The 27,113-nt window shown below is 40.4% G+C and overlaps 1 protein-coding gene across 4 annotated transcripts in view; it reads right to left on the bottom strand.

Moving 5' to 3' along the window:
* The window catches only part of LOC136874751 (putative gamma-glutamylcyclotransferase CG2811), a 77,353-nt gene extending 51,689 nt beyond the window's left edge, over nt 1-25,664 (bottom strand). For all 4 annotated transcript variants that reach the window (XM_067148421.2, XM_067148418.2, XM_067148419.2 and 1 more), the window contains exon 1: nt 25,261-25,664. In XM_067148421.2, the coding sequence (XP_067004522.1) occupies nt 25,261-25,449 (189 nt within the window). In that variant the 5' untranslated portion in view covers nt 25,450-25,664. The remainder of the gene's footprint in view (nt 1-25,260) is intronic.
* Nucleotides 25,665-27,113: the final 1,449 nt, after the last annotated feature.

The raw sequence follows: 27,113 nt of genomic DNA, 5'->3' as shown, positions 1-27,113 counted from the left end.
GTACTGATACTGATCGGAGTTGTAATGTTTTCTTTTTTTGCTAGTTGTTTTACATCGCACCGACACAGATAGGTCTTACGGCGACGATGGGGCAGGAAAGGGCTAGGAGTGAGAAGGAAGCGGCCGTGGCCTTAATTAAGGTATAGCCCCAGCATTTGCCTGGTGTGAAAATGGGGAACCACGGAAAACCATTTTCAGGGCTGCCGACAGTGGAGTTCGAACCTACTATCTCCCGAATACTGGATACTGGCCGCACTTAAGCGACTGCAGCTATCGAGCTTGGTGAGTTGTAATGTGAACTCAAAATGAGTGATTGTCACTCTGAAGTTAATTTAGGTGCTGTTTCAAATATTCTATTCTAAATATCTTTTCTATGAATACCTGGTTCGAATGCATATGTTGAAAAAGTTCTTTCAACTCTTAAAAAAAAAAAATGAAATGATGAAAGGAACAGATAGTCAGCAACTCTGATAAAGTCAGAAACTCAAGTCTCACTTAATTTTGATCATAAGTGTCTAGAAATTTCATGATTTGCTTAATGGAAAAATGGTAAAATGAAAAAAAGGTAAAATGTTAAGAAAATACGGGTTTTAAACTTTTAATGTAGAATATGTATGTATGTTCAGTCCGTCAGCGATGCCGCTGGTGGGATCCTCAACAGCTCTGCCATCAGCTGTCATAGATGGCCTAGGCATCACTGAAGAGGCGTACTAGGGAAATGAGGAGTGAGGTAGTTTCCTGTTGCTTTCCTCACCGAGCCAATGTTGCTATTACATATCAGTCTGCCAAGCTCACTGAAATGCATACACCAACCGACCCTATGAGCAACATTTTCACACCATTCATAGAAGGGACTGGCTACATAAGGATTGGCATTACTAGCATCGCTCATACCTCAGTCACTTTCATATCGTCAAAGCCAAGAATAAGACAGAGACAGATCTATGAAAGTAACAAAATTGCTCTAGCCTATACCAGAAGACATAGTGCACTGTAAACACTAGATCCCGCCAGCAAAGGCAGAATGTAGAATATGAAACAGCAAAATACTCTGATGAAGTTTGTGCCTACAATTTAATTATAGTACAGTAAATTATATCTCCGTGTTTTCTTGAGGAAATATCATTATGTCACATCGACATGACCTGTCTCTTACTGACATTTCAAAAATCTGGCAACTCTATTCACACACGATGCTTGCCTGGTCTACCTATGTGACATCATTGTGGTAGCACACACGTTCTAGTAGCACCTGGAAAACCTCCAGTGTTCCAGAGACTGCTCACCTGAAAGGGAAATGGCAACTATTCCAGCAGAAGGTATAGTACCTAGCCGCATTGCATCAGCAGAGGGAGTAGCACTGACCCGAAATAGCTAGAAGCCATGAGAAAGTGGCCTGTAGTTAAGAACAAGTGGAAGCTGAGTTTTCTCGGTCCGTGTACCTACTAAAGGAGGTTCATTATCAGCTTCAGCAACATCTTGAAGTCACTCACGCAGCTCACAGAGGAGAAGAGACCGTTCCATTCGTCTTTGGAGACAGAGGCCGTATTTCAGTAATTCAAGGAGTCCTAGTGCTCAGCACCTATCTTGGTTACCTCAAGCCTGCAAAAAAGTTAGTCGTCGATACAGACACCAACAATGTGGAGTTTGGCAGTATTCTGTCACAGATCCAGGATGGACAGGAAAAGGTGATAGAGTACCACAGCAAGATGTTATCCATAGCCAAGATGAACTAATGTGACCTGCCATGAACTACTGGCTATCGTGAAGACGCTGGAGCACTTCCACAAACACACAGTTTAAAAAAATTAGGGGAACATGTTTTTGAACGTATGCCATGCTCGACAAAACAATACCTCACACCCAGGTATATTACCAACTAAACCTTTATTCTTTACCGTTGGAGTATACAAAAGAACATCGATGGATTTGCATTCATTTTCAGAACACAAATGGAAATGTCCAAATAGGGGTGAAAACAAAGTGGTAACAGTTCTCCAGGGTGGATTTTTATCACAGTTGGAGAGTTTCAGTATGATGTATGTCCTCCACGAGCATTTATCACAGCCTGGCACCTACGTGGTATGCTCCGTATCAGTCGAAGGAGATCACGTTGCGGTATCAGGTCCCATTCTTCAAAGAGAGCCTGTTCGAGGGAGGTCTTGGAGAGTCTGTGGTGGAACAGGACGCCCACAAACACTTCTGTCAAACCTATCCCACACATGCTTGATGGGATTAAGGTCGAGACTCACTGCTGGCCATTCCATCTCTTGAATGTCCAGTTCTTGCAAGACAGCTCAGGTGATGCGCACTACATGAGCCCTGGCATTGTCGTGCATGAGTATGAATTCAGGGCCAACACTGTACGCACCAACCAACACATGCTGTAGCAGTATCTGCTCAATGTACCCCACAGGGTAAGATTACCACGGACGACAAGATCCGTACAGCCATCAATATTGATGTCACCCCACACTATCGCAGAATCTTGTCCGAATCGGTTGCTTTCCTGGACAACATTTGGCACGTGCTGTTCACCACGGCATATCCATACTCGTTGACATCCATCACGCCGTGTCAGGGAAAATCTGGACTCGTCTGTTAACAACACAGATCTCCATTGGCAAAGGTGCCAGTTGACGTGGGTACCGGCAAACAGAAGGTGAGCTGCGCAATGTTGCTGCATTAAATGGGGCACTCAAACAGGACGTCTGGGTCATAAGGACTTTTCTCTTAACCTGTTCCTTACTGTCTGGTCAGACACCGTGATTCCAGTGACCCTCCTGAGGTCTTGTTGCAGTTCTCTGGCAATTGCTGAACGATGCCGCAACGCACAGATGGTCATATATCAGTCATCCTGTGGGGCTGTCATGTGTCCATGACCTTGTCCAACTCTCTTTGTGAATTGGCCTGTCTCAATGTAGCGATTCCACAAGCGTTGAACAACTCATGAAGAGACACTGAGACCCACAGTAACACGACAAAAAGTCCATCCTTAGTGATAGCCCTTGCGACTTGAACCTCATTAAGATGTCTCACGAGATGTGCTGGTTTACATACAACCTGCTCAAATGACCACAGTAGTCTGTGTACCTCACGACACACGGACACACCGCTATTCACTTTGTTTTGAGGGGTCACCTGACAGTTTAATGCACGGCTATGCCTACAGATGGAGTATAACTTCGATTTGACATACCCTGATTAGCTAAGGTCTCAAGGTATGCTGTACGACCACTGGAACCCCTTAATTAAAAGGTACAGTCAAATGTTCCACCTTTTGCAATACTAAACAATTTTTTATTATTTAATTAACATTTAAAAATTGGAACATGTTTCATCTATCTTGTAGACATCATCAGCCAAATAACATTAAGATTATGAACAATGGACAAAGACAAAAAATCATTAAAATAATTCGGATTACCGATACGTCAGTTAAAAATTCATGTTAGAAATTATGTTGGAATGTTCTGGAGCACAATATTTGGTACTATCAAAATGAATATAAAGATGGTGAACACATGAGATAGTTCAGTAAAAAACATGGTAATTTACTGGAAGTCCCTAGAGGTCAGTGATGGTTTGATGATCCATATATGGGACTTGGCCAATGGCAAGAAGAAGGTCGTCCAGCTGGTAAATTCCAGAGCCAAAAGGATGGAAGTGTTGGTCGAGTTGCACAGAGGCGTTTACTTCAGGCTACCTTGGAGTCAGTAAGAACTTGGATCAGTCCGACAGCACTTCTACAGTACAAGGTATATCGCGGATGGACATCGAAAGATGGTGCCAAATGTGTCCCATGTGACTTAACGTTCAGAATAGCTCCAGAACAACCAGTGACAGAGTAAGCCTGGGAACTGGTAGAGCAACTCGACATCTACGAGTATGCCCGATGATAACTGATGGTAGCTAGTGACAGGATAAAGGTCTGATATGACTTGCAGGTGAACTAAACAGGATTCCAGGAAGGTGATCAAGTGTAGCTATACCAACCCATACGGACAAAGGGAAGTTGTCAAGCTTCAGTCGCCATGGGAAGTTCCCTTTACATTTATCACCAGAATTAATGACAGGATTCAGTAGCCTCCCTGAGGGAAAATGATGGTCATTCCCCTAGACCAGCTTATGCCTTATCATGGAGCTACTCCAGACAAGTAGCTATAAGAAGGGAGCATCGTGACAATTAAGGCCAAGTGCAAGACAGCCAGCAAGACATAATAATTGCAGTGTAGTGGTGACAATGTGGACAGAGCCAGCAGCAAGCAAAACAATAATACTGGCAAATTGTTGAGGTAAGCGATAAGAAAGCTTGCAGAAGAAGCTGGAAGCTGATAAACAATGGGCCGGGCACCCAGAATGATCTTGAGGTAGAAGCTATTAGATAGTTGACAACTATCATCCTCACGATCCATGTCGATGTGGCATACAACTGAGGGCCGGTTTCATCGACGTGGGTTAAACTTTAACCCCGAGTTATACAGTTTTAACTCTGAATTTGACAATTCATTCTGTTTCATCAAGGAGGGTTAATATTAACTCTAGGTTACGGCTGGAGTTATGTTAGCCCCTCCTTTCACCTGGGTTAAACTGTTAACTCGAGTTTGAAAGCAAAATGGCCACCGTAAATTATGCGTTTGATGCAGAGTTGCTTTATTTAGATTTTTTTGCTTTATTTAGATTTGTTAAATGGTGTTCCTAACAGATATAGACCTATAATAAAAAGGAACGACTTTCAAAATCTACCTGAGGAACAATTTCTGTCAGTTGTCAAGTATTCAGTGATTCTAACCTTAAAATTTGTTATGTAGTTGCAAGTAACGTGGGCAATGTTATTAAATTCTCTTGTTATTTTTTCCCATGTCTTCTCCTTTTCCTTTAATTTTACACCATCAGTCTTCTTGCATTCTATAACACTTTGGTACTTGGTGGCTAATTCAATAAGTAATGCTTTCTCTAAAGCAGAAAAATTCATGCCCCTATTTCTCTTCTGAACGTCTTCCATTTTTCTATCACGGCAATCAGTTCTGTCATGATTACGAAAGAATAGTGTATCTACTACGAAACTGAGGAAGAAAACAAAATACCATGCAAGAAATGAAAGAACCATGCAAGAAGTGTGTTCATAATCTCCTGATTTTTAATCACTGCCTCCTTGATTGGTACGGCAGCTGTTTCCACCGAGGGTTAATACAGTGTTAGTTCACTCTCTGCCGAAATAGCTTGGTGAAACGCGTGACTCATAAGAATGAGTTAAAATATTAACCCTAAGTTAACAAACAAAGGTTAGAGTATATTTAACCCACGTTGATGAAACCAGGTCTGAGAGAAATAAATCAACGATTCCACCTAATCGATATTATTTATTTACCTTAGGCGAACTAGAAACTGTACGACATGTTTCGTCTAGTGACTAGACATCATCAGCTACGTCATGTTTAGGTGCAATAATTGCAAGAAGTAAGGACATATTCATCTCTTCTTAATCCTAAAGAGACATTTAAAAACCTTAAAAATAATTAACTTAGCTCAAACTAAAGGAATGTGCTGTAGAAAAAAAGGGAGGATGGGTGAAACTCTCACATTTAGGCTTAAACATTTTTTTACAATTAAAATGGCTTATAGCTAAAATACTTTTGACGTCATATGCAATGTAATTTTAAAAGTTAAGTAGTCCTTATGATAGCGTGAGTTTCAGATGTTCTGGGAATGTGATGAGTTGTTATCTTCTTATGACACTGGATCTTGTTTGAAAGTTTTTAAAACATTTTTCATTATAATGAGTGTATTACAGTCAAATTGTAATAATAGATATGGTAGTTCAACCTATTCAATACAAGTAAATAAGAGATGTAGAGATTACATTCTTATTTAATTAAAAGTGGAAATGGTACCGGTTTCGACCCCAGTCTGGGTCATCATCAGCCGATTATAACTCGAAAAACAATGCATAAGTAAGAAAGAAGTTAACGGTCAAGTCCACACAATATCAGTTGAAGAGGCGATATAAAAATGACGGGGGTAGGCACTGCAAAATCAGACGAAGTGGAATGTAAGTCACTTAAAAGAAGTAATGCGTAATCTTCCGAGCATCAGCACGGCACACGCAATGTTTGGCACTGTCTCACAATGTTCACGAAAAGCAGAGAACAGTTAAATGAGCCAGACTGCATACACCGTCAGGCACAAAGTTATTTTGCATTAGACTGCATTTGTTAGTCAGCTGGTGGTTTGCAACTCGATCCTTCAACGTCCAGAGTGTTATTTTTCTTTACATTTCTGGAGTAGCCTTCCATCTGGCCGAAGCAACCCTTAAGATTCTCCTATGGATTGCAAACTCCAATATGGTTACAATTCTCGTCAACACATGCATAATATAACAAAAAAAATGTTTAAATTTTTTTTCAAACAAGATCCAGTGTTACTTTACAAATAAAAAAGTATTTATATGATCCTCCTTTTCAACACAAAACAACCATCTATATTAGATGGAATGATATCTATGCATGTTTTGGCCTAATCTTAAGGCCATCCCCAGTAGAAGTTCAATTATTACATTACACAAACAAATTTAAAATACTGATGAAGTAAGTTCATTGAGCCTTTTCTTTTCATGCGATATTTTTGGTTTTTGTTCCATCCATTCATTCCCTTTTTTCCCCATTACAGATGATGCACACTTATTAATCCCATTATTGGCGGTCTCACTATGCTGCACAACACAGTGTCTCACTTTTAAAAAAGAATCAGCAAGTTTTATGTCATTCAAACAATTTTTCAGACAAGAGGATTTTTTTACCTCAACATGTTTTTACTCTGTCAATCATGATCATTGTATTTTAATTCCACTCCATCAGTATTTTTTAATTTGTTTGTATAATGCAATCATTGAACTTCTACCGAGGACGGCCTTTAGATTAGGCCGAAACATGTATAGATATTGTCCCATCCAATATAGATGGTTGTTTTGTATTGAAAAGGAGGATCATAAAAATACTTTTTATTTATAAAGTGATAACCATCAATACGGAATGAGATTTATAACATGCAAAGATCCAGTGTCGTAAGAAGATAACAACAACTCATCACATTTCCAGAATATCTGAGACTCATGTTCTCATAAGGACTACTTAACTTTTAAAATGATATTGAAAAGTATTTTAGCTATAAGCCATTGTAACTGTTAAAAAAATGTAAAGCCAAAATTTGATAGTTTCACCCATTCCTCCCCCCTCTTTTCCACAACACATTCCTTTAGTTTGAGCTAAGTTAATTATTTTTAAGGTTTTTAAATATCTCTTTAGGATTAAGAAGAGATGAATGCGTCCTTACTTCTTGTAATTATTGGACGTAGCTGATGATGTCTAGTCACTAGACGAAACATGTACTACAGTTTCTAGTTTTCCTAAGGCAAATAAATACTATCAATTAGGTTGAATCATTGATTTATTTCTCTCAATTGTACCTATATATGAGCGCAACTGCGGGTATGCGGGGTCAGTCAGTCTTAAGTGCGTCAAATGCAAGTGAAAGTAACCAATATGAGATGGTCGTAAGACTGTGACAAGTCATTCGCTGAGATTGAGTCCATCAGACAGCTACACAAAATTCAATGAGGCTTGCTATTGTGAACTGTTTTGGAACAACACCGCGCTGTGAGAAACCATGTTGGGCACCAGGAGTTTGACGCACAGGTGTGCAGTGTGATTGCTGAATAAACTTGTGATTAACTGTAAATAGTAATTTATATTGTAGTTTTGAGAAAAGTTCACCTTTTTTCAATACTATGCAATGTATTCACTTATCAAAATACAATTATGTCAATTAGGGCATGTTTGGTCCCTTAATCTTGGACACCTTCAGTTAAGTCAGAAATAATTCCCCCCCCCCCTCCAAAAAAAAACAGAAATATATACTGTACACAACATGATACACTGTCTACCCACTTATAGTCTTAAAAGATGTAATATTGTAGTTTTATGGATTATCTCACTTAAAAAAGATTTCAAAAACATGATTCTTGATATTGAAGAACAATCAAGCATGCTTATTTGGGGCAGATGTGATGTTATTACCATAAATACATTTAAAGTACAACTAATTTATATTTAAAATCTTTGTGTCCATAAAACTTATGGCTACAATATGTTGACATTTGAATGGAGGAGAAATGCTCTTGAGCAAGTGAGGTGTTACATTTTTACGCATAGCTGGCAGGACTGGGGGAACTTCTCCTAAGAAATAGAGTGAAGGAATGTCCTGAAGAATTGAACTGGTAGAAAGAAAATTGGAAAGACTTACTCTATAAGAGATGTCCCAGATTAAGGGACGAAACATGTCTACTTGGCATAATTTTACTGCAGGGAGGAGGAGTCTAAAAACAAAAAATAGGCAGAATGCCAAAAAAAGAAGAGAAACTGAATTATTTAAATGTTAATAATGATGTGCAAGTACTCACTCAATTGCTGGTCCTCTTGAGCTGGTGAGCTTATGAAAGACTAGAAACGGCACTATTGCTGCAGCAAGCAGACTCTATTTGGAGGGAGATGGAGGGGAGTTGATGGGAGTATGACTGAGGGGAAGGAGCAAGGGAAATGTGCAGAATGCCTGTTCTAATCCTATTATTTTTATTCATTGGAAAAAATATTTTAGCTATTTTGACAAAAAAAGTTATTAAAGTTTACCAGTTATTTCAATGGGGTTGCCAACTGGATTGTTCTTCTCATCAATGAAAATGTAGATATTTTCCAAAGAATTCTTTTATCAATCACACACAGAATTATCAAATCTTGATCTATGGATGAAAAAGAATGATCATTGTCTGACACATGAACACTCGTGGCCGAGTATTTGCTATGTTTTTTGGTATGAATGTGTTCTTGATAGAGGGTGATGAAATTCTTTCCTGTCTGACCTATATGGACACAAAATTTTTAAATATACAATTAGTCGTACTTTACGTGTATTTAAGTTAATAACACTGTATCTGCCCCAAATAAGCATACTTGACTGTTCGTAAACATCAAGAATTATGTTTTTACAGACTTCTAAGTGAGATGACCCATAATACTACATTGTTATGTTTTAAAGACTATAAGTGGATAAACGCTGATAGTGGATAGATATTGTATGGTATGATTTTATTCTTTAATGTACACTAGTGTCCAAAAGTTAAGCATAAGTTACGAGTAAGCAAAGCAACAGGAAATACACTGCAAATCTCACGACATATGCACCTACCAACCTTACGTGTTTACTCTGTATAGGAAAGGAGTGTTCCCTGCTTTGACTAGTGGCGTAACCGCAAGGTAAACACAGCCAGTGCCGGCACCCCATATTCCCTCAGTCGTGTTTGCCCTGTTATAGTGTATGGAGTGCAGCCTCATGGTGAACATGACAACATAATGGCACGACGACGCCATTTGGACCCCGTTTTGCAGGGTAGAAGACTCGGCGGCCTGGAAGCAGGCCAGACACAGACCAAAGTCTCTGTATCCTTGACTGTGCCACAAAGTGTCATTTCCAGACTTTGGAGAAGATTTCGAGACACAGGAGATGTTAGTCATAGGCCAGTACCAGGTCAACCAAAGGTAACCACCCCATAGCAGGACCGATATCTGGCCTTAACCGCCCGACGAAATTGGAGTGCATCTGCAAGACAATTGTTGGCGGAGCTTGCAGCAGTCTCAGGGGTTGCCATTTCCTGGCAAACTGTGTACCGGAAGCTCAGAACAGCAGGGCTGTTTGCCCGACGTCCAGCGGTGTGCATCCCGCTCACTCCAGCCCAGAGACAGGCCCATTTACTGTGAAGACATCAACATCAAAACTGGACCATGAAAGAATGGAGACGTGTTCTTCACAGATGAATCCTGCTTCAGTTTGCAGAACGATTCCCATTGCACATTAATCTGGAGAGAACTGGGTAGCTAATACAACCACAGGAACATCGTGGAACAGGATCAGTATGGTGGTGGTGGCGTCATGGTGTGGAGCGGCATCATGTTGAATGGCCGTACGGACCTGCACATCTTCATGGGTGGTCCGAGGAACACTGTTAACGCTTGGAGATACAGGGATGAGATACTGAGACCACGTGTTCGATTCTTCAGAGGTGCGGTTGGTCCAGACTTCCTCTTAATGGACGATAATGCCCAACTGCACCGCGCTGCCCTGATGGATGAATTTCTGGCTGGGGAAGGCATTCATCGCATGGACTGGCCAGCGAGGTCTGCAGATCTGAATCCTATAGAATATGCCTGGGATGTATTGGGGAAGAATTCTATCCCATCAGCCTCCACCAAGGACCCTCCAACACCTTCGCATTGCCCTTTTGGAGGAATGGGATCGACTGCCATAAGAGCTCTTGGACCATCTGATAGAGAGCATGCCACTTTGCTGCGAAGCATGTGTGGCCGTTAGGGGTAACCATACACCCTATTAACATCATATTTTGTTGTGAAAGACATGGCCAAGTTTTGCTAATTGTTGTCAAAGGTGTACCTTAGCTATCAGAACCTTTCTGACACTGTTTTTTTGGACAAGTTGTGTGACATATGGTGTGTGATTCAGCTTCAGTTTGTTCAGAAATCCGTCTGACATTTCTATCAGGCGGTATGGCCTTGTATAGTGATTATGTCTAACTTTTGGACACTAGTGTATATCTTCCTATGTTTTCTGGAATTTGTTCTGACTTTATAAGTAGCTGAAGATGTCCCAAATTAAAATATAAAACATGTCCTACTGATGATGATGATTGTTGTTAAACATGTCCTACTTGACATTGGTCGTAATTTTATTTGGTAAGTGAATACATTGCAAGGTGGACGACTCTAAAAAATATTCAATATAAATTCACCGTCAATATGGACTTTCAAACATAGCCGAACTGAGTGGTCCAGATGGTTGAGGCACTGGCCTTTTGACCTCAATCTGGCAGGTTATCCTGCCTCAGTCTGGTGATATTTGAAGGTGCGCCAATACGTCAGCCTCTTGTTGGTAGATTTACTATCACGTAAAAGAACTCCTGCAGGACAAAATTCCGGCACCTCAGTGTCTCCGAAAACCATCAAAAATAATTAGAGGGATGTAAAAAACAATAACATTATTATTATTATTATTATTATTATTATTATTACTTTCTGCACATCCATTTTCTCATTGCTCGGCACTAATATGGACTTAGCAAGAAAAATAGCAATTAATGCATATCTGTGTTATCACTGTCGGTATGGTAAAACTGTATAAGACATAAATGATAGGAAATTGAATTCTTTATAACTTTAACTGTAATAGTATTCATCGATAAGACCACTAATAACACAGATTTTTGAGAATTACATTTTAGGAATTACATTTTAGGCGTTCGTCTAAACTACCATTTCACTCAGTGTGAATAAAATTAATTATAGCCTAGATTGTAGTGCCTTATCCCTGACTTTACATACCGATTTTCATTAAATTCCGTTCAGTCATTATCTCGTGATGCACGTACATACGTACATACATAGATGACAGAAAATTAAAAGGGCTTTTCCTGGATACAGTGGACATGACCGGGACAGAAATGCCATTCTTTTTTTTAATTCTGAGCAATGCACAGACAAAACTCTTATTATATACACTCATATTCATAAAAACCAGAACACCTTGAAAGACTAGAGATAGGACGTTCATATTCACAGGACATGTGCACTAGTATGTTCTGAGGAAATGATTAGCATTTGAACCATGTTGGCCCTCAGGTCCACATCGATATCTCGACGCACCACCACCAACTGGTAAAATGTGCCTGTGGCTCTCGTTGTCGATATAAACCAAAGGTAATGGATCAGAGTGACTTGAGCAGACATGCAGGATGCCTCGCAGACATATGTGAGAACTGTACCGTCAAATGAGCGAGTTTGAAGTAGGGCGCATTATTGGTATGAGAGAACTTGACGCATCAATCCGGGAAATTGCTGCTCGTGTGGAATGAAGTGTGTCGGCAGTGCAAAGGGTGTGCACAGAAGGGTTCAAAGAAAGCCGTAGAACATGACGAGATGGATCTGGTCACACCACTCAGACCACCCCCCGAGAAGATAGAAACCTCATCCGAATGGCACTGCAGGACAGATCTGCATCCTCCTCAGCTCTGGCGCAATAGTGGAACAGTGTAATACATCGTACACTATCAGGAGTGACAGTCTGTCACCGTTTATTACGGTCTCGGTTACCAGCGCGTTGTCCACTTCTCCACCTACCTTTGACTAATGCGCATAAACATGCTAGACAGCAATAGTGTATAGAATAACGTCACTGGGAACAGGAATGGCACCAGATAGTGTTTTCGGACCAATCCAGGTTCTCTTTCTTTGAAAATGAGGGCCGCATTTTGGTTGACCGCAGACAGGGGGAGAGGCATCAGATTGACTGCATTCGCACAAGACATACAGCACCAACTCAAGGTTTTATGGTGTGGGGTGCTACTGGGTGCAACCACTAATCACAGTTGTGTGTGTTCAGGGCACTGTGACCAGTCTGACGTACGTGAATGACATCCTGCGACCCGTAGCCATATCCTTTCTGCACGACACCCCAGACGCCATATTTCAGCAGGACAATGCGTGACCACATGTTGCTGCACGAACACATGCCTTCTTGTCGTCACAGGATGTCAGACTGTTACCCTAGCCCGCCCGATCACCGGACTTATCGCCAACTGAAAATGTCTGGGATATGGTGAAACGACGGTTGAGGCGCTGTGATCCAATGCCAACCACCAAAGATGAACTGTGGAACCTGGTGAATGCAGCATGAATGGCTATACCCCAGGACGCCATTCGCACCTTACGTGTGTCGATGCCATCACACATGGAACAAGTTATCAGTGCCCATAGAGACCCAGTGCCTACTAGGCAACAGGAAACATGCTGAACCTAGGTGACTGAAATACTAATCATTTCTGCAGGACATACTAATGAACATGTCCTGTGAATATGAACTTACTATCTCTAGTCTTTCAAGGTGTTCTGTTTTTCATGAGCGTGAGTGTATATCGTCAAGAAGAGCCAGACAAGCACAATGAGGTTAGAAACTCTAAGTTAAAAATGTATAATGATATCAGTAGTAGCCTAAAGCTACTGAACACAAAGTGAGATGCAATCTTTCATGTTGTGAGAAATGAAAGTGACTAATCACTTACTCTAGTGGTTACATAACAGTTTAAATAGAGTAGGTAATAAATTCATTATGTTAAACTGTACATCAATACACAGTGCACATTTAACATTACAGAGACATCAGAAGATAAGTATTTCATAAATCAAGGGCAATTCTCTGACTGATGCACAGGGCATTCATACACATTCAAGTTGCTGTAATTTTATTAATACACGAGGGTAATTACTTCCAGCCATCTTTAATCCTTTATTAATCAGTTATCGAATATGTAACAATAAGAAAGTTCCAGTCTGCAGTAATATATAGAAAAACGTTCAAAAAGCCCTTGCGATATGAAGGACTTTTAGTTGTATCAACTTTTCCTGTGAATTCTAAAATGCCATGGAAATTATACTTATAGCATGATTTTGTACATTAAATTTACTTCTCATTCCCTGAAGTACATATCAACCTGAAAGAAGATAAGGGAAGCTATAACATAGGTGACTGGGCTGAAGTAGTGTAGTATGTCTAGAAGTATCCAGAAGAAGTTGTGGGGAGAGTCTATAATGAATTTGGATGAGACAAGGGAAATCAATTTCTGGAATTGGCCTGGGAAAGAAGACAAGTTATTGAATTCATCTAATGAAATTAAAAAAACACCCTCCTATCCTAGTAAATTCAGGACAACAGTACACATTTCAGGACATTACATTTTGATATGCGATGCACAGGACATTATTGTCGTGTTTATTCACTTACATATTCCTTTTTATGTTCCTATCTCTCTCTATGTACGACTTGATGTAACACTTGTTTGTTCCTTTCCATTATTTACATTAATTCAATGGGTTCCCTTCTTCCTTCTGTGATTATCCTGTGTTCTTAGCTTTTTGCCACCTGTATTAATCTTTTTTGTCTGACCAGGTTTGTCCTGCTACAGAATAGAGTAGACTGTACGCCACATGTCAGGCGTTGGAAAATAACCTGACCCCCTACAAGGGCCAACAACTTCGGGCGGATGAGACCTTGAAGGAGGGCAACGGGCCCTCAGTAAAGGAAATGCTACTGAAATACCATTACTCAGTGGTTTACTTGATGGAGAAGATGGGCTTCGTTATGGCGTAGAAGAGAAAATGCCAGGCTATGAAGATGACATTTGGTTTATCTCGAGTCAGCGGCAGTCCGTTGCAGTTTCCGTGTTTGACACCACATGCCTCATACATATGTGCTGAGGTGAATGATTCTGAAATCATAGTGTGTGGATCTCAATTTCTGTGTGAATAAGGCCCAGCTTTTCCTCTTTTCTTCCTCCACTACTTACTTGGCCAAATTCTTTGCCTCCACATATTTTCTTCTACTTTCTTCAGACTTTCCATGCCATTTTCCTTTCCTTCACTTTAATCTTTACCCTATCATTCCACCAATGTGTGGACAGCAAGACATTATTGTATGGTATCTTGTTTGTTGTTTGAGTCATCAGTCCATAGACTGGTTTGATGCGGCTCTCCATGCCACCCTATCCTGTACTAACCGTTTCATTTCTACATAACTGCTGCATCCTACATCTGCTCTGATCTGCTTGTCATATTCATACCTTAGTCTATTCCTACCGTTATTACCACCTACACTTCCCTCAGAAATCAACTGCACAAGTCCTGGGTGTCTTAAGGTATGTCCTATCATTCTATCTATCTATCTCTTCTTCTAATCAAATTTAGCTTCAACGATCTCCTCTCACCAATTCGATTTGTGATTCGATCTATCCATCTCACCTTCAGCATTCACCTGTAACACCACATTTCAAAAATGTCTATTCTCTTTCCTTCTGAGTGAGTTATTGTCCATGTTTCACTGCCATACAATGTCATGCTCCAAACGAAAGTCTTCAAAAACATTTTTCTAATTCCTATATTAATGTTCGAAGTTAGCAAATTTCTTTTCTTTTCTGCATTTTATGTCCTCCTTACTTCTGCCACTGTTAACTATTTTATTGTCCACGTAACAATATTCATCCACTTCCTTTAAGACTTCATTTCCTAATCTAATATTTCCTGCATCACCTGACTTCGTATGACTGCACTCCATGACTTTTGTTTTGGACTTATTTATTTTCATCTTTTACTCCTCCCCCAAGACTGTATGGTATCTTAAGAAACAAAAAGAGTGATTTAGTAAACACCAGATTAGTGAAGTATGAAGACGGCATAATATTAACAAAGCCAGAAGAAATAAAAAATAGATGGAGAGAGTATTTTCAGAAGTTGCTGAACATGAGAACTAATGACAGTCATTCAACGGACCACCAGGAAAGGCAACTAGTTGATGAAGAAATGGATAAAGAAATTACAATGAATGAAATTGAAATGGCAGTAAGAAAGATGAAGAATGGAAAAACTGCTGGAAAAGATGAAATTTCAGTGGAGATGATAAAGGCAGCTGGAGCTGTAAGCCTGCAGTGGACATATCGAGTTGTCAGGATTGTCTGGGAGAGTAAGGAGGTCCCCCGGACTAAAGTTTGGGACAATCTGGTGCAAAAAGGAATTGGACAGGGATTAATAAAAATGATCATGGCAAAGTACAAGGAATGTTGCAGTTGCGTGCAAACACAAGTTGGTTCAAAATAACTGGTAGGCTGAGACAGGAAAGTGTTCTTTCACCAATCCTGTTTACAATAGTAATGGATGACATCATCAGAACAGCAAAAGCAACATATGGAGGAAGAGAAACGAACATCATGTTATTTGCAGATGATATTGTGATTTAGGGAGAAGAGGACATGAATGTTCAAGAACAGTTTGATGTGGTGAATGGGAAGATAGAAGAATGGGGATTGAAAATCAGTGTAGAAAAGAGTAAAACTCTTGTTATGACTAGAGGGGAGAAAGAAGGGAAAGGTCAGATAAGACTTGCAGACAAGCCCCTGGAAGTAGTGGAGACGTTCAAATACCTGGGGAATGAATTAATGGAGAATGTTCGACTGGATACTAAATTAGTAAGAGGATTAAAGCTAGAAGCTGTTTTTATCATGGTGTAAGAAACATGTTATGGGACAATGATGTTCCAATGGGAGCAAAGGAAACTATGTACAAGATGTATCACGTACCCATAACAACTTACGGAGCAGAAACTTGGACAATGAAAAAGAAGGATGAGAGTCGAGTATAGGCAGCCGAAATGAAGTTCTTGAGGAGTATGATATCAAAGAGGAGACAAAATAAGGAATGAGAAAATCCGGGAAGAAATTGGAGTGGAAAAAATGAATGATAGAATAGAGAAGAGCCGACTAAGATGGTTTGGGCACATAAAGAGAATGAGTGATGAAAGAATGCCAAAAATGGTGATGGAAATGTAAATGCGATGAAGGAGAAGCTGCGAACGACCACGATTGAGAAGGAAGGACACAATCCAACGCAGTATTAGAGAAAGAAATCTGAACTGGGATACAGTGTTGGAGGAGGAGTGGTAGAAAGCTAGCTATAGCTGAATAATGAGAAATGATGATGATGATGATGATGGTGTGGATCACTTCCTGACAAGCTGCAATCCACCTTAAACAAATCCATGCCAGTGGTACTTTCTTCAGCTGTCACTTTCACTCCAAGTCCAATGGTGATGGGATAAGGACGGTGGAGGCAGGTTCTCAGGTGAAATGGGAAGCCTTCATTTTGGACCTGCACATTGGCAGCAGGTGTGTGATGGTCATCTTTTTAAGAATTGTGACTACTTGGGAATTCAGTCCTGCAGCTGTATTTGGGCAGACCTATTTAGGATCACCGCTGCCCACTCCACATGGGGAAGGCCCTAGAACAGATAGGCTAAACAATGGAAGTCACACTTTCGTCCGGCTGGGCGACCACACCCAGCGGGTCACCCCATATACTGTCAAAACAATCACAGAAAACAATTCATAATTGCAACATGGAATGTCCGAACACTGCTTGAAACAAAAGTGAGTGACAGACCTGAAAGAAGATCAGCTCTTGTTGTCCATGAGCTTCCTAGATTGAATACTGATGTAGCTGCTTTGAATGAAACAAGATTATCCCGTGAAGGCAAAGGGTATTTGTAAGGAGGATGGAGAGTGCCGTATTCATGGTGTTGGATTTGCCGTGAAGACAAATATAGTTGCTAATCACCAACTTGTCCCAACTGCAATTAGTGAAAGACATATGACTCCCCGTATATCACTCTCCGTAGATAGCTTCATGGCTGTAATCTCTGCTCATGCTCCTGTATTAGATGCTGATGGAGATGCTAAGAACCAGTTCTATAACTTGCTTTCCACAACCATTTCTAACATACCAACTAAAGATAAGCTCTTCCTACTAGGTGACTTCAGTGCTAGAGTTGGGAAGGATAATCTGCTTTGGGAAAATGTGATGGGCAAACAGGGACTTGGTAGTTGCAATGCCAACAGATTGCTGCTTCTTGGTCTATGCACTGAACATGAACTTTTCATAACTAATATGCAGTTTCACCTATCTAATTGCTTCAAGAGCACATAGATGCACTCTTGCTCTAAGCATTGGCACATCCTTGATTATACCATCATCACTCGACAATGTGATAAGAAGGATGTCCATATCACCAGGACCGCTAGAAATGTCTATGATCGATGGATGGATAACAAGCTATTGTTCTCTGAACTTAGGATCAGTCTTCGCCATAAACCACCCAGGCATTTTCAAACCCCATCCAAGCAGAAGTTTGATACATCTAAACTTCGAAATGGATCCACTGCCATGATCTCTGAAGTGCTGGCAAATGCTCCAGTCAACACAAAGAATGTAGAACAGGAATGGGCTACATTGCAGAAAGTAATCACAGAATCAGCTGAGAAAACCATTGGTTTTAAGTAAAAGGTAAGACAAGACTGGTTTGATGACAACAACAAAGAAATTTTGTGTGTCATCAATGCTAAACCAGAAGTCCATCCATCCTTCTTCAAGATCCATCTTCAGATGCAAAGAAAGCACACTTTCTCAAACTCAAGCATAAATGTGAGGGGCAAATAAAAGAGATAAGGAACAACTGGTGGCAGTAGATAGCTCAGGAACTGCAAAGTATGTCTGATGCCCGACACCTACATAACTTCTATGCAGGAATAAAAGAGGTATGTGGCCCAACTTGTTCCTCCTCCGGGACACTGAAAGCTGCTGATAATGCTACCACTATTACTGATAGTCAAGAAATCCTAGCACGCTGGAATGAACATTTCTCCACTCTACTCAACTGGAGTTTATATGCTGCTGAAGACTTTCTCAATGATGTGCCTCTACATCCCCAATAACCACGGATGGCTCTACCAGCAACATTCAAGGAATTCAATGCTGCTCTCAGTAAACTGAAACATGGCAAGGCTCCTTGCCCAGATAACATTCCTCTGGAATTGATTCAAAGTGGAGGCCTATCTCTACCAAGACCACACTACATACTTTTATCCTCTTAATATGGGAAACCTGCAAAGTACCTGGTGACCTTAAAAATGCCACTACTGTTACTCTTTTCAAACAAGGTGAGTGCAGTGTCTGTGGCGACTATCATGGTATATCATTGCTATCCATAACAGGTAAAATTCTTGATAGAATTTTGCTCAATTTCCTGCAGATTATTTCTGAGAGGACCCTACCTGAGTCGCAAATATGGTTTTCGAACATCCAGAGGCACAACAGATATGATCTTCTGTGCAAGGCAAATCCAAGAAAAATACAGAGAGCAACAGACTCCTTTATACCTAATGTTCTATGACCTGGAAAAGGCTTTCAACTGAGTCCTGAGACCAGCTATGTGGACAGTATTGAAACACTCTGGCTGTCCACAGAATTTTGTAGATCTGGTCAAGGCTCTTCATGATAACACGTCCAGGCAAATCATTCATCAAAATATTATCTCTGATCCATTTTCGTTCACTCATGGATTGAAACACAGATGTATGCTTGCTCCAAGACTCTTCGCTTGGAACATCTACAGACAACCAAGCTGTAAAGGTCAGATATGTTTCAATGGGGGACTGTTCAATCTGGCTAGACTTCATTCCCAAAAGCTTTCTAAGATTTCCTCAATTACGGAATAGCAATATACAGATGACGCTGCTGCACCTGCTCTCACACCTCAGGAGCTGCAACAGTCAGCCATTTCTTTGATGAGTGCTTGTGATCGTTTTGGTCTCTCCATTAATGTTCAGAAAACCACAGTACTCGCACAGCCTACACCTAGGTCGAACCTCACAGCTTTCAATATCTCCATTGCGGATACTACACTGGAGCAGGCCGACCACTTTTTATATCTAGGAAGTATCCTCTCAACAAATGCTAACTGCTCAAAAGATGTGGATGGGAGAACTCGTGCCGCCCACTCAGCATCTGGATGTTTGTCACGCTGCGTCTTCATGAATAAGGACCTTACAATGCATACAAGGATCATGGTTTACCATGCTGTAGTCACATCAGCTCTGCTTTATGGCTGTGAAACTTGGACCCTCTATAGTCACAATATCAAAAAGCTAGAGTGCTTCCATCAGCAAAAACATCAATCTTGATCATTAAATGGGAGGACCGTGTCACCAACCTTGCAGTTCATGAGAAAGCACATGCTATAAGCATTGAGGCTACCATCATTAGCCACTGTATCAGATGGATACAGCACGTCTGTCACATGAGTGAAACCAGGCTTCTTCATCAACTTCTGTATGATGAACTCTACTCTGACACATGACTTCATTGAGCCCCTTTGAGACATTTCAAGGATCAGCTAAAGCATACTATGAAAAGAGCTGGAATTAACATTCAATCCCAGGATACACTTGCTGAGAATAGTACACTTTGGCAGCACACTGTTTCTACATCAGTTACGGTGTTTGAAGAGGAACGACGACATGAAAAGGATAAATGACAAGCACAGAAGCTCCATCAAGCAAAACCCGCCTTCCGCCAGCCATTCCATGCGATTTGTGTGGACGTATGTTTCATGCCAAGATTGGGTTACTCATATGAAACATATTCACAATGCATTGCAAGTGTGAAAATATAAACAACTGAAGAATATGTTTACTCAGATATGAACTGCAGCCGACGATGACGTTTCACCTTTATCTTATGTCTCTTCCCCTTTTCCTGTATTTATTTGGCTTTCTTCTTATTCTAAACTTCACACATCAAGGCTGAAGATCTGTCAAGATGGTCCCTCAATGAGTGCTGATGCCCACCCTCCTGATGCAGAAATGAGGTTGTTGGAGGTGCACCAGAACCAATGAGGAGAGAGCCCATGCGTTTGAAGACGGGTCTCTGAGAAGATGTGCAGATTGTCCTATCCTTTTATGTTTGTTCTTTTCTCCTCTCTCTACTGTTTCCTTTTCTCACACTGACCTGTCATTGTGTTTATCCTATTGCTCCTTTTAATTTCATTCAATGTGTTTATTCTTAACTAACTTTTCTCTCTTCATTATGAATACCTGCCTGCTTGGTACAGAAACCAATCGAATAAATAGATCGATGGAGTAATTTTTTAGGACTGTTTTTTTCAATAGTTTCTGCCTTCCGTAGAAAAGTCTTTTAAAATAGAAAAATCTACCAGAGAAAGAATTTTTCATCCTTGACAATACCTTATCACTTCCCAACAACATACAGCTGTGGTCTGTCTGGTGGCTAAGATCATTAAGGTGCCAAGTCCTTAATGGTCTGGCACCATGGTTAGCAGGTTCAAGTCCCGCGGGCAGATAAAATCTGACAATCAGAACGTTGGGAGGCAGGGTTGAGAGATGGTGGTATACAATTTCTAATCATCAGATTAAATGCTAAAAGCCTGGATTCAATTCCACACCTCCCTGAAGTGTTGTTCGAGTCATCAGTCCATAGACTGGCTTGAAGCAGCTCTCCATGAAACCCTATCCTGTGCTAACCATTTCGTTTCTAGACCCTGGTCTACCCCTACCGTTCTTACACACTACACTTCCCTCAAAAACCAACTGCACAAGTCCTGGGTGTCTTAAGATGTGTCCTATCATTCTATCCCTTCTTCTTATCAAATTCCGATTTACTCTATCCAATACGATTCAGTATCTCTCCATTCGTGATTCGATCTATCCATCTTACCTTCAGCATTCTTCTGTAACACCACATTTCAAAAGCTACTATTCTCTTTCTTTCTGAGCGAGTTATCATCCAAGTTCCACTTCCATACAGCGCCACGCTCCAAACGAAAGTCTTCAAAAACATTTTTCTAATTCCTATATCAATGTTCAAAGTGAGCAAATTTCTTCTCTGAAGAAAGACCTTCCTTGCTTGTGTTAGCCTGCATTTTATGTCCTTCTTATTTCTGCCATCGTTAGTTATTTTACTACCCAAGTAACAATATTTTCATCCATTTCCTTTAAGAGTTCATTTCCTAATATAATATTTCCTGTATCACCTGAATTCGTATGACTGCACTCCATTATTTTTGTTTTGGACTTATTGTCATCTTGTACTTCACACCCCAGACTTCATCCATACCATTCAGCAACTTCTCCAGATCTTCCGCAGTTTCAGACAAAATAACATATCATTGGCAAATCTCAGGGTTTTGACTTCCTATCCTTGGATTGTGATTCCCTTTCCACATACTTCTTTGATTTCCTTTACTGCCTGTTCTATATAAAAATTGAAAAGGAGGGTGGACAAACAGCAGCCTTGCCTCCCCTTTCTGGATTGCTGCTTCTTTTTCATAGCCCTCAATTCTTATCACTGGCGACAGATTTTTATATAAATTGTGGATAATTCTTCTTTCTCGGTACCTGATACCAATCACCTTCAGAATCTCAAATACCTTGGTCCAAACAACATTATCAAATGTCTTTTCTAGATCTACGAACGCCATGTATGTGGACTTGCCTTCTTAATTCGATCCTCTAAGATCAGACGTAAAGTCAGGATTGCTTCACGTGTTCCTACATTTCTTCTGAAGCCAAATTGATCTTCTCCAAACTCAGTTTCAACTTGTCTTTCCATTCTTCTGTAAATAATACGTGTTAGAATTTGCAGGCATGAGATACTAAACTAATGGTGCGGTAATTTTCACACTTGTCAACACTGGCTTTCTTGGGAATAGGTATAACAACATTCTGCTGAAAATCGGATGGCACTTCTCCTGCCTTATATATCTTGCACACTAAATGGAATAACCTCACCATGCTGGTTTCTCCTAAAGCAGTCAGTAATTCAGAGGGAATGTCATCAATTCCAGGTGCTTTGTTCCTATTTAGATCTCTCAAAGCTCTGTCAAATTTCGACCTCAAAATTGGGTCCCCCATTTCATCAGCATCAACAGCCTCTTCTTGTTCCAGAATCATATCATCTACATCCTTACCTTTATACAACTGTTGGATATGTTCCTGCCATATTTCTGCTTTGTCTTCTTTCTCTAGAAGTGGTTTTCCATCTGAGCTCTTAATATTCATACACCTCATTTTCCTTGCTCCAAAGGTTTGATTGATTTTCCTGTATGCAGCATCTACCTTTCCTAGGACCATACAACTTTCAGCATCCTTGCACTTCTCCTTCAGCCATTCTTTCTTGGCTGCCCTGCACTTCCTATCCAGTTCATTCTTTAATCGCTTGTATTTTTTTCTGCCCTCTTCATTTTTTGTATTTAGGTATTTTTGTTGTTCATCAATCAAGTATAGTATCTCTTGATTCTTTGTTGATCTTTCCTTTCTTCCTAACATCTCCTCAGCAGCCCTACTGACCTCATTCCTCATGACTGTCCATTCTTCTTCTACTGTGTTTCCTTCAGCCTTTCTATTTAGTCCTTGTGCAACATGTTCCTTGAAACAATCCTTCACACTCGTTTCTTTCAACTTGTCTAGATCCCATTTCACTGGATTCCTTCCCATCTTAAATTTCTTCAACTTCAGATAGCATTTCATGACCAACAAGTTGTGATCAGAGTCCACATATGCTCCTGGGAAAGTTTTGCAATGCAGCACCTGGTTTCTGAATCTCTGCCTAATCATAATGAAGTCTATTTGATACCTTCCAGTGTCTCCAGGTCTCATCCATGGGTACAGCTGTCGCTTGTGGTGTTTGAACCAAGTATCAGCAAGGACTAAATTGTGACTGGTGCAGAATTTAACCACCCGACATCCTCCTTCATTCCTTTGTCCCAATTCGAATTCTCCTACTGCATTACCTTTTCCTCCTTGGCCTACCACTGCATTCCAGTCTCCCATCACAATTAGATTCTCATCACCTTTTACATATTGTATTAAATCTTCTATCTCTTCATATACTCTTTCAATTTCCTCATCATCCGCTGAACTAGTAGACATATAGACCTGCACTATTGTAGTGGGCACTGGTTTGGTGTCTATCTTGACAACAATGATTCTTTCACTATGCTGGTCGTAGTAGTTTACCCGATGCCCTATTTTCTTTTTCATTATTAAACCAACTCCTGCATTTCCCGTTTGATTTTGTGTTGATAATTCTGTAGTCGCCTGACCAAAAATCCTGCTCTTCCTGCCAACGTACCGTACTTATAACAATTAAATCTAATTTTAGTCTATCCATCTCCCTTTTGAGATTCTCTAACCTAACACAATGATTCAAACTTCTAACAGTCCACGTTCTGACTTGTAGAATGTTAGCATTTATCCTCCTGATGATCGCCCCCTCTCGTGTAGTCCCCACCCAGAGATCTGAATGGGGGAATATTTTACCTCCGGAATATTTTACCCGCGAGGAAGCCATCATCAGTACATACAGAGAGAACTGCAGGTCCTTGGGAGTTAGTAACGGCTGTAGTATCCCGTTGCTTTAAACCATGCTACAGTATCAACACTGCTAAGCCATGTTGAGTATTATTACAAGGCCATATCAGTAAACCATCTAGACTGCTGGCCTTGAAACTTCCGAAAAGCTGCTACCCCCCTTTCGATGAACCAGTCATTAGTCTGGTCTCTTGTCAGATACCCATCCGATATGGGTGCACCTGCGGCTTGGCTATCTGCTTCACTGGGATGCGCAATCCTCCTCACTGCGGCAAAGTCACATGGTTGGCAGGGGAGGGAGGGTATATGATGCTGCTGATACTGATTCATCTGTCAAATGGAGATTTAAGCCTTGAGGGAACCTTTAACGTCATTCGACAGGAGTAGGCTATGAGCCGGCACTGGGTTTCACCCTCTCTGTACCTCATTATCATCCTCTTCATCTCAAATGCAGACACTTTCGTCGCCCATGGGCGTCAAAGAAAGACCTGAAAAAGGCAAGCCAAATCTTGCACACTCCATGCACGATGAATAAACAAACAAACATCTGAAAGATAAAAACAAAACACCATACGAATAGCAAGTTAGGTTAGAATACCACAGGTATTATTTCCAACAGTTTACACTTGAAAACTTGGTACCAAAACAAAAGCAGCTGTATGTTGCAGTGCATCCAATATCATAGTGATTTCACATTATAATGGGTACCAGTTTTAAGTGCTATGCATGAAAGGTAAATATTAAGGAGCATATGTGAACCGAGTCCTATTTCAGTTGGGCTTGTATTCACTACAAGTATGCCATAATACTGGTGAGGTAATTCATGTTATTAAAATTCTGCATGTGAATTGAGGTAGACTGACAGATTATTGGCCTGTTGCCAATCTACTACACCTGCCGGGGCCAGACTTTATTTACCTGTGTGCAAACTGCTAGCCTATATTAATTACCATTGATCTGCTTATAACACATAAGAGGTTGGACTTCATTTAGGAGTGTATATGGTAAGCTATTACTCTTGGCCTGATATAGTTAGGGTGTTAGACTCTGTTCAGGTGTGTGTGTGTACTAATTCGAATTTCATCCTTGGATGAGGTTGGCAGCTTCTGATTAGTGAAAGTCAAGCACTCAATGACACCGAACCTCCTAGACTTTCACCTATAATGGTTCTAACAACATAGAAAACCTTAGGATAAGAAATATAACAGACGAGAGGAAAAATATATATATCCATGTATAGGCTCTTTAAGACACTAACAAATTTGGTCAGGCTTGTTGTATGTCCTTGAACATGTATAGAATGCATACATACTTATTAATAACCTGGTTCTCTATTTACAAAGAGTGAATGTAATATGAATTGCTTCTCTACTTACGTTGCCACATCCTGGAGAGTCCAGCAGGAAAGGTATATTATATTTTGTTCCAATTACTAGGGGATAGTTCTTCACAGTTTCAGCTTTGCAGAAATACTTAGCTATTCCTTTACTTTTATCAGTAAGCCAGTGATGATTTGGCTCACCACACTTCAGAGTTCCGTACACAAATACTTTATGGACTGTCATTGCTATGTTGATTTAACACTTCCAATCATTTGAGGCTTATGTCGGTTATATTTGAACTTTTTATTCGAAATCAACAACTATGACACTCCTTTGTCATCTATCCCCACGGACCCAAGAATATGCTGTAAATTATATTACATAACAAACAGATAACACGTAATGTGTTTTATGAACAAATCACGGCGACATACATGACAGCTACAACTTTAAAAGCACGTGGACAAGGCACGTGGAGAATTGGAGTCGAACTGAATATCGATTGTTGCTTCGATCATATATCCATTCGATCATTGTATTAATTATTATTATTAAGAAAGAAAAGAGCGCACAAACGTGCATAAGATTAGTATACACTGAACAAATAGATACAAAATACACTATTCTTTGCTGTATTCCTTTAGAGTCTTGTGTCTCTGTGTACAAATTGTAAAATGTTAACGCTCACACACTTTGTTGCATAGTTTGCATAAGCAGCCTTCATCTGGGTCATGGAAGTATGTTTTCATGCACAATTTATGGTGAAATCCATGTACGGCTACTCTAGTAATGGCACTACGCAAAACCTGGTTTGGTCCACTCCATCTTCGGTCTAGCATGGCTTCTGTCGTGAAAAATTCCGGCCATCTTTCTTCTTGTTTTTCCTTTCTTTTCCTAAGGACTGCTTCTGCTTGTGGTGTAGATGGTAGCTGTAGGATGTACCTCACATCTTCTATGAAAAAGCGTTCTTTTGCAAGCATATACGCTAGTCTTGACGGCGCTGTTTTTGCTATCCCCAGTATTCTTTTCAGGAATCTGGCTTTTACTCTTTCTAGGGTTTCTAAGTCGGTCTTCGTAAGGTGGTCCCAAATGAGATGAATACCATAGGTGAGAGTAGGGAGAATTTTGCTGCGGAAGAGAAGCATTGCTGTTTCTAGCGAGATCATGGTGGGGTTTTCAATGTCGTAGATCACTCGTATGGCTGCTGCCGTTCTTTCTCTTATGTGTATTCTGTAAGAGGTACCATTAGATTGAAGAGTGATGCCGAGGTATCGGAAATTACCTACTCTTTTCAAGGTATTAATGCTCTAAGGATTGTTGTTCTCGTTGTTGGGGGTGGAGAGAATGGGATCTCTTAATATTACCCCGTCACAAATCGGGAGTATAACTTCACTATTTGTTATAAGAAGATTCCACATTAAACACACGCAAAGTAACGAAGCACTCATTCACAAAAGAAACTATGCTATAAACACCTAATAGGGACGTAGGCAAAAAGAAGCTCGCTCCAGATAGCGCTCGTGTAGTACCGTACCGGGTAAGCGCAAGGCGGACGTCTTATGTTTCTCCCAGTCAGCTGCGAGTAATGTATAGAATGTGACCGGGTTTTCTGAGGTAAAGCCGATTGTATCTTCTCTAATTTTACTCCAAGACTATATTAATTAATTGTGTAGGTATTTCCCTTAGTATATTACGGACGATTTTCAGTGTTTAAGCCTTAAACAGCTGCAATATGAGCTACGGACCAGAAACGCTAAAACTAACGGGAGAAAGGAAGAATCAGTACAGCGGTAATTAGAACATTCTAACACGCTTTATTATCCAAATAATGAATAGGAGTCAGCATGCCTTTTCCTAAAGATTACGATTACTTCAGTATTGTACAATGATAAATATATAAATGTACC

Source organism: Anabrus simplex, chromosome 5, assembly GCF_040414725.1.
Source record: "Anabrus simplex isolate iqAnaSimp1 chromosome 5, ASM4041472v1, whole genome shotgun sequence".
Classification (NCBI taxonomy): domain Eukaryota; kingdom Metazoa; phylum Arthropoda; class Insecta; order Orthoptera; family Tettigoniidae; genus Anabrus; species Anabrus simplex.
Note: the sequence above shows the minus strand (reverse complement) of the source record. Positions and strands in the feature narration are given on the sequence as shown.